Source organism: Harpia harpyja, chromosome 7 (assembly GCF_026419915.1).
Source record: "Harpia harpyja isolate bHarHar1 chromosome 7, bHarHar1 primary haplotype, whole genome shotgun sequence".
Taxonomy (NCBI): Eukaryota; Metazoa; Chordata; class Aves; order Accipitriformes; family Accipitridae; genus Harpia; species Harpia harpyja.
The window spans coordinates 33,050,659-33,059,284 of NC_068946.1; the positions used below are offsets into that span (position 1 = coordinate 33,050,659).

General features: G+C 35.8%; 1 protein-coding gene across 4 annotated transcripts in view; it reads left to right on the top strand.

Annotated features, from left to right (window-relative positions):
- The window catches only part of GPR155 (G protein-coupled receptor 155), a 30,715-nt gene extending 22,089 nt beyond the window's left edge, over positions 1-8,626 (top strand). For 2 of the 4 annotated variants that reach the window (XM_052793572.1, XM_052793573.1), the window contains exons 12-16: positions 741-874; positions 2,375-2,470; positions 3,456-3,520; positions 4,270-4,407; positions 6,583-8,626. In XM_052793572.1, coding sequence (XP_052649532.1) covers positions 741-874; positions 2,375-2,470; positions 3,456-3,520; positions 4,270-4,407; positions 6,583-6,805 — 656 coding nt within the window. In that variant the 3' untranslated portion in view covers positions 6,806-8,626. Of the gene's footprint in view, positions 1-740; positions 875-2,374; positions 2,471-3,455; positions 3,521-4,269; positions 4,408-6,529 lie in introns of those variants that run through there. The other 2 variants (XM_052793575.1, XM_052793576.1) reach the window with 2 other exon arrangements.

Genomic DNA, 8,626 nt, shown 5'->3' on the forward strand with positions numbered 1-8,626 from the left:
AAAAGATAAGGTAGAAAATACTTTACAATTGAGTGGAAATTTTTTCGACCTACTGAGTGAACACTTCAAAACTATAAATCAGTAAAAGCAAATTGTAATGGATACACTTGTGTAACTTTGGCTGCAATAAAAACTAATCCTTCTACTATCCCACTGAACTGCTATGACAGGTATCTGGTGCAAATTCTTAGGTATGTCCTTGCCAGGAAGATTTTCACTGCCATCTAGAGGAAGGTACTCAGAATTCCTTAGAACTCTGTAGCTGGAAGACAAGCATCCATTCTCTGTGTGTTTGGCTCTTTTGATTGATAGAATTATGACAGTGTTCTGATATACCATGTTCAAAATACAGTCACAAAACTGAAATAAATAGAGCTCAACAACGCTGAGATACAGAGTAAGAACATTAGAGCTGATGGTATATTTGAAATACTTATTCCAGAAACTAATTCTAAGTTTAAAAACTATTCTGAGAAATGGCTGTTTTTTCATTATTTCTAAGTTTGCATTAAACCTTTGAAATAAGAGTTCTGTTGCAAAAAGTTCCTTCATTTTAGGAGCACATGTAAACTACTGTTTCATATGAGAATTGATGTCTGAACAGGTTATTGTCAAAGCTAATATTAAATTTTGTGTGTGTGACTTCAGTACAGATACTTACAAGGTAATTTAACTCAGCAAGTTTGCTCATGGAGTTCGTAAGTTAGAAGCCTAATGAAAAATTCTGGTTTGTTTTTCAGCTGATCAGTGTGTGAGTCATTGCAGTGCTCGAACCTGCGTATTGGCTCAGGAAGAACAGCTTCTACAGACTGGAGACAAACAGCTGGCCAGACATGTGCTGCTGTGCTTACTTCTTATTGTTGGCCTGTTTGCTGTAAATATTTTTTCTCCCCGTGTTGTTTAACTTATTGAGGTGGAATGATTCTTAGGAAAGCTATGTAGACAGTTCAGTAAAAATCTTCCAATTACTCATGTAACAATTCATTAAATAAATTAGAGGCTTTAATTTGGTCCCTTACTGGAAGAGGGATAACATAAAATTAATTTTTCTGTGCCACATCATAAATTAAAGGGAAGTTAAGACTGATGATGTTAGTGAGCAAGCCACACTGGAGAACCCTAAAGAGGGAAAAAATGGTATTATATCATTTGGTAATTAATTCATCACTACCGCCCCTCTTCCCATTTTTCTCAAGAGCTAGTCTTCTTCCCTAGACAATAATCAATTAAAAATATAAAGTAAATTCTGAAGGAGACTGTACAAAAATTGTTCCATCTGATCGTGCTTTTATTTGGAACTTGGATTTCTGAGGTGCTTTAGTAATGACGAGTAATGTAAGACTTTACTTGAAATGGGAAAATGCAATTTTGTTGCTTTTAGTGGGGGTTTGGAGGCAATGTAGCTAAGTTGGTGTTGCCAAGCTTCATTACTGACTAGATCCTAGTTGTGAACGTGGCTGCTCCTGTATTAGGGATATAATTTGAATTTTTAACAAAGATGAGAAACAACTCTTTCTGTTTGAATGTAATTCTCAAAGCTGAACTTCGTGTGGATGACAATTAGGGTGCAAGTATTTTTATTTGAAATGGAAAATACTATGGCACAAATATGTGATACTGCAAAGAAGGACAGTGTGGCACAACTATGTAGTGTAATGGGTACTACTGTTGCTTTTCAGGTTCTGTTAGATTACAGAATGGAAGTTTTCCCTCTCTCAAATTTCCTGTATCATATATTCCATGCTAATATATTTTTTTACATCTTCTGTATTTAAGAGGTATCCCAAACGTTAGCCTCTATTTTAATTGTATCTGAATGATTACATAGATACTATGAAGTGAGACCAGTTACATTAAAGAATTAGCCTTTACACCCAAAGGGGTTAACTTTGGAGGTTTTTTCCTTGTCAGGCATCTAAAATAGCTGGAGTGGTATGTGCTTCAGCTTAACACAATTTTAACTATGCAGAAAATATGCAGAAAGCACTGGTCTCAGCTAAACAGGCCTGAAGACAAATACTGCAAATTTGTAAGGGCTAATATTGTCTGTGTTAGGTTGAATACCCAAGTATGCTTAAGGCAAGTTCCTTATGTAAACATGTAAAGGGACAGGACCTCTACACTGGTATGTTTTGCATTGTTTTGTTTAGAAACAAACAAGCCCTTCCCCCTCCCTCCCCCCAGCTATTAAGCCTAACTAAAATGATGGTTTAAGGTGTTTATTCCCTCTGATTTGTCTTTATCTGAAGCATTTGTTAAATAAAGACAGTGAAAATTGTGCAAGAATCTATTAGCATGTGAAGAGTAAGAAAGTGTTTTTGATCTTTAACAATCAAATTAGGCTTGTGGGTTTTGTTGTTTTTTTTCTTAACAGAATCTTTCCAGTTGTTTGTGGTGGCTGTTCAACCAAGACCCTGGAAGGCTATATGTGGAATTGCAGTTCTTCTGTGCTGTTTTTAATTTTGGTCAGGTACTTATCAATGTTTGTTCTGAAAATTACATTGTTAGTGGGTGTTGCAGCAGATGCTGTTACAAGCACTGTAAGCTGAACTCCTCAAACAATGCTGAAGTCACCAGCTCCTTATGTTGTTTTGCCTTTTTTTCTCAAGCTTTTTCTTTTGCTTTGATAGCTTTCTTATCATAATGCATGTCTTTTATGTGCAGGAACACTTTCAAAGGTACAAATGACAACTGAATGCCAAATGCCTATGGAAACAGAGTAGGATTTTAGCCTTATTTGTACCAGAAAGCTTTATCGGTGTCGCTTCTGTGGAGTTACACCAGTATAACTAAATAGGTGCAAAGTGGCTACGTGGATACTTTTGCTATAAGGCTTTAAGTTATTATCTCTTCAGTTTCAGTTACAGCACCATTGGCTGGTAGCTGACAGTTAGATGTTTAATTGTTCCAGCTCCACATGGCCTATTTCAGTGCAAACTGGCACAAGGTAGCTTTGTTATCTATGAAGGTGAAAGCAAGGCAGTGTTAATACACGTACTAATGTTTTACAGATCCATGGACGGGTGCACCTACAAGATGCACTACAGTATCAAGTAATGATAGTAGTTTTGATACAAAAGTGGCACAGAGAAATGAATTAACTAGAGAGCATTCTAGCATTCAAATTACAGTAAGTCAGTTCTTCAAAGACAGATTTAAACAACTGGCTATGTAAGCTTAGCTGATTATCCTTAAGTGTCAGGTGGCATGTCACAGCATTAGGTTTACTGAACTGTTTCTTGAAGAGTTTGTTTCATGGACTGTTATGTATTAATCTGTCTTTCTAAGGCCCAAATTAAAAATCAAAGCAGAAACAAAATGTATTTTGAATGGTATCTAGAGATGAGGGATACTTTTCACATGTGTTGTGACAGTAAGTTTTTAACACTTTACTTCTGTTCTTTAGAAACAAAAGTTTTTGCTTAATGTTGCTTTTTCTATATTTTTTCCTCCAGGGTTTCATTTGCTTTGGTATTTTTGGCTTAGATAAGCATTTAATCATTCTACCATTCAAGCGAAGGTAAATAGAATCTGTACACTTACACCTATAAACTTAATTATTAATGATAATAATTTTTAAAAGGTATTGGCTGTTCAGTGCCATTGTATTCCATTTTCTATTTATTTGGTCTTCCAAATTTCTTTTATCTCCCAGTTGTGGAGAGCTAACTGCAGTTCACTGTGCATGAGTTTTTACTGCTGTCCTAATGACACGCCCAAAGACAAAAATCCCACAGGCTCCCTATTGACAAAATCTTTGGCAAATGATGGTGAAGTATGTGATTGGATCAGTGAGGTGAGGGATCTTCAGAAATAATTTCAGCTGATAAACAAAACTTAGATGTGAACGCTGAACCAGATTATATCATCACTGTGTTAAAGTCCTGTATTCATAACCTCATGCAAGTTAGTTGTGTGGATGGACACTTTCACTGTGGACGCGTAAGTTGTACAAAGCCATCTTTAACTTAGAGTTAGCTGGCTGCAGTGTGAATCCAGCAGCTAAAGCTGGCTCCCAACTACTCTCTGTCTTTCCTTCTGCCTGTGCCTGGAATAAAACCTCTTAGTGTTCAAAGGCCATACAAGTATATTAGGAGATTGTAGATAAAGTATTGGGCACAAAACCAGTAAAAGAGTTGTGATAAACTTCCTATAAGTTCTGTTCTATTATTTGCAGCTTCCTTAAAAATGCCTCTGGTTGACTTGCTGGTTTTAATTTATTTTCTTTCTTTCTCTCTCTTTTTTTTTTTTTTTTTTTTTTTTTTAAAGACTTGAATTTTTCTGGGGAGGAAGAGAAGCAGCAGGGCATACAGATCCCTCTGTACCTGAGGAAATCAGGATGACCTGTCAACAGTTTGTTCGTTATCATAGAGATCACTGTGTCAAAAGTATTGTCAGAGGCAGAAGGTAAGGTTCCTCCCTGTACATATAACCTGTTACAAAGGTCATAACTCACCTTTTGGAAATAATGAAATGCGGTTTAATCTGTCTGTGGGCGATTCCTGTTGTGGCATATTTATTCAAACCTCAAGGTGAGGATTAAGAATTTAGCAGTAACAGAGAAATGTTTCTAGTCTCACACTGAAACATTGAAGTGCAAGTTATTACATTATCCCATCTAGGTTTTATATAAATTATAAAAAAGTTTCATATCGTTAAGGCGTTGCCCCAGTTTTTCTATTCAGCTGTTCAGGAGAGAAAATCTTTCTCGAGAAATGGAGATGATAATGCCTGTAATAGAGTGCATATGTCTGAGTTTTGTCAAACCTGAGACCCTTCATTTGTTTTGTTTTGAGATTAAGAAGGTGTCAGTACTTATGTGATGGAATGTTTACTAATAGCTTTTACAGGAGGCGAAACTGTTGCAACTAATGTCAATGTGTATTCAGAGGCCACTCAATATGTGAGATTATAGTGTTTTGGGGGCCCTTACACCTTTTGAGTTCATACAATTTCTTTTGCTCATTCCTCTCATGAAGCCTAAACCTCAAATTATGAGATCAGCAAAGCTTTCAGAGGCAAATTATCATACCCAAATCAAGGATTATGTATTCAGGTATCTGTAGGTGGATGAGAAGAGAAATGCGGACAGAAGCAGCAGGAACAAGAAAAAGATTCTGCCTTTATTTAAATGTTTACTGTATGAAATGGAGACATGAAAAATTGTTCTAATAGGACACTTCTACTTTTCTTGTCACGTGAGCTTTTAAGTAGGACTAGTTTGGTGGGGTGGGGTGGTCTTTTAGTGGTCAGGTAGTCCGAAACCACATTCCAGAACTGTTTTTGACAGCTTCATGATTTCATTCAGTCTCCTCAGAAGTCAGTAATGTTCCATCAGAAATAAAGTGATAAAGTTATCCATTTAGCAGAAATGAACTATGTCAGTTCAAGGACTTGCTTCTTTCATGCCAGACAGAAAAGATGTATCAGAAAATATTTTGAAATAGGACAGGCTTTACAGCTGTGTTTCTTGTGCCTCTGCTGCTATTGTGGTTTCTTGGGCTTTGGGCTGTTCATTTGGTTGGATTTTGTGGGTTTTATTAATCATACATCCACCTGAGAATACATCAAAATCTGACATTTGTTGCTTCATTGTTTTAATATTATGTTTATGCAGAACTGGTTTCATGTCTTATTTCTCCTTGTGAGTTAAAGCATTTATCTTCTCATTTTAAATATTCATCTAACTTGAACCTATCTTCTTTATTTTAAACATACTGTAACTGAGACCTTGTAATCATGTATTTTTTACTTATTTTAATTTTTGCTTCTCTGCTAATAGATGTTAACACTTGCTCTGTGTTACTGCTGCTTTTAAGTTAAAAAAACTAGAGAAAGAAGTTTGGTTTTTGCTGTCTTGTGTAGCTGTTAATCATCTTCAGAAACCCTGTGCTTGGGTTCCATAGAGCAGATTTTAGATAACCAGAAACATTCATTGCTGCAGGTAAATTTCTGAATGGTATTTTTACTGCAACTAGGTAGATATTAGTGGCATTGCCTCGTAAATATGTAAAAGAAAATTAGTTTAGTCTTGTTGTAAAAGTTTTGTTTATTCATAGTACTGCCTGTGTGGTAAATATTTAACCAGATATGCAAGTTAAATGGTTTTTGTTTCCAATGTATGTAAGCAGTTAGTGTCTGTTTAAAGCTGTAGAGGAACTATAAAATGGAATGAAAGTGCAGATTGAGTCCCTGTTGCTGCTGTCATGCTGCACTCAAATCAGATATTTTGTTGCAGAAATGGTCATGCTAATGAGTACATGGGAAGTAAGTATCCAAGAAATAGAATTACATTGTGTGTGTTTTTAGGCAAAGTGCTACTTATGTTCACTGAAGTTTATTTGCACAAGCCTAAAATAACTTTGTGCTTTCATTTTGCTTCTCATTGAAGTATCTGTAGGAAAAGGTAGTGAACATTGGCATGTCCCTAATATAAAAAACTTGCAAATTCTTTTCTAACATGCTCTTAACTATCATGATGTCTTTCCTTGTTTCCTGCTATTTTTCCTTGCCTTTCCCCATCGTGCAGTGGTGATACCAGATTTACAGAACATGTGGGTGAATCATTCCTTTGACATACAGGTGTGGTGCAAAGATCTCCACTGGCATCTTCTTTGGCTGTGACCTGGTGAACTGGCTCATGCAAGTTGGCCTTGCCTCTGACCGTGGTGAAGCTGTGATGTATGGAGACAGACTGATGAAAGGAGGCGTCGTCCAGCATATTACGAATGAATTTGAATTTCGGGATGAATATTTGTATTACCGCTTTATTCCTAAGAGATCAGTTGCAGTTGAGAGCCGTTGACTTTAGCATGTAGGCAGAGGACAGGCAGTTAGGGGTGAGTGTGACCTCCTCCTCTGCCTTCACCACTGAAATTGGAAGTATTTCTTTCTCAGGGCTCTCAGAGAATAGTGTCGTTCTCTCTTTTTAAGAGATGTGGTTCTACTTGTGTCTATTCTGAAGAAAATGGTAGCAAGTGATATTTAATGAGCGTTCCAAACAGAATGCAACTAGAACAAGAGGAGATGCTCTGGATTTAGAGCATTTTTTCCATTTTGAGCAGAACAAATAGTAAAATGATATGTGTCACTGTTGTATTATAGAGGCATTATAACAGCAGCTTTAGTGACTGGTGCCACAATGAAAAAAAACCATGACTGAGAGGTATTTTTCATGTTGCTGTATGTCTTCCATATTTTAGTGTGATGAAATATTGATTCCTGTTTATGACCAGGCTTTCCCCTGACCTCATAGAAGTAGGATTTCTTCTATCATACCCCAGTTTTTACTACTCTACTCTTGTCTAACACCAGGAACTTTTTCTAGCTGTTTACTCCTCAGATCAAGTGGTTTGTTTCTCCCTTAAAGAAAAAATCCTCCATTTGTAAAAGTGGAATTGTTGTGAAGATGATTCCAATGTCAGAGGATTAAAGCTGAGGAAATATTGAGTGAAACAAATAATGGTTTTGTACAAATTTACCAAATATTAAAAACATAAAAATACCCACTGTTCCTCCAAATTAGGAAATGATATAGTGGAATTTCATATAAACAATTGGTTTTGAAGTTTTGCCTTATGGTGGTAGTAACAGCTTTGGCAAGAGTAGATTTTTACCTTCTGAAATTAGCCTTTCCAATTTAATTCAGAAGTACCAGATTCAGATGAAGATGTTATGGAAGCCTTGGGTACCTGTGCAAGTCAAGATGAAAAATTTTATCAAATCATAAAACCTTTTAAATGAAATACAATGACTTCTAAATCTATTATATAAAGAATCCTAACTGAACATCCAAGTTAGGGTTTAGGGTAGCTAAAGATACTAAAATTTTAGTATTGGTTGCCTAACACAGGTTTCTAATAAGCCTCAGGTATCCTCCTACAATGTTTAAATAGTTACTCTAGTGTCATTCAGATTCCTGTGCACTGAAGGCAGAATCTGAGAATCTGTATGTCTTCTGCAGTATTTTGAAAAGGTTAAAGACAAACTGTAGTATCTGATAGCCATTATGCTGCCCCTTTAAAACTGCAAGAACAGCATTTATATGTCTATATAAAAATTTTATATAGTGGGGGAAAGGAACCTAGGTATTAAAAAAAAACAATTATTTGCTCAAGCATATGAATAACTCCCCTCGTCCTTTTTTTAAAAAGTCTTTCCCTTTTTTCTTTTTTTTTTAGTACACAGATTTTTATTATAGCTACTTATGCATCTACATTGTATTAAGAATGAAAAGTGATTTTAGCAGCATAAATTATTGTTCAAGAAACAGTTGTTTTATGGTAGCTATAACTCCATGCAAGACTTATATTGGAAAAATACTTCCTTTTACTGTCAGTCTTATTGCACTTCTGCAGTGTTCACAGAAATGTAACTGCATCCTACTGCATATGTATGCTATACAAACTGACATATTTTAATGTTTTCCAGCAACAAAATAATGGACATTTGTATCAGGCTGTGGCCACAAAGGAAAATAATAGCATATTTCCATTACAACTGCTGAAGACGGCTACATCAAATGTTTTGGAATAATTAGATATATGTGACTTAAGAGCAGAAGCCATGAGTATGTCTGGCTTCTAAATACTGTAACTTGTCAATAAATCTGGTACTTGATTTCAGA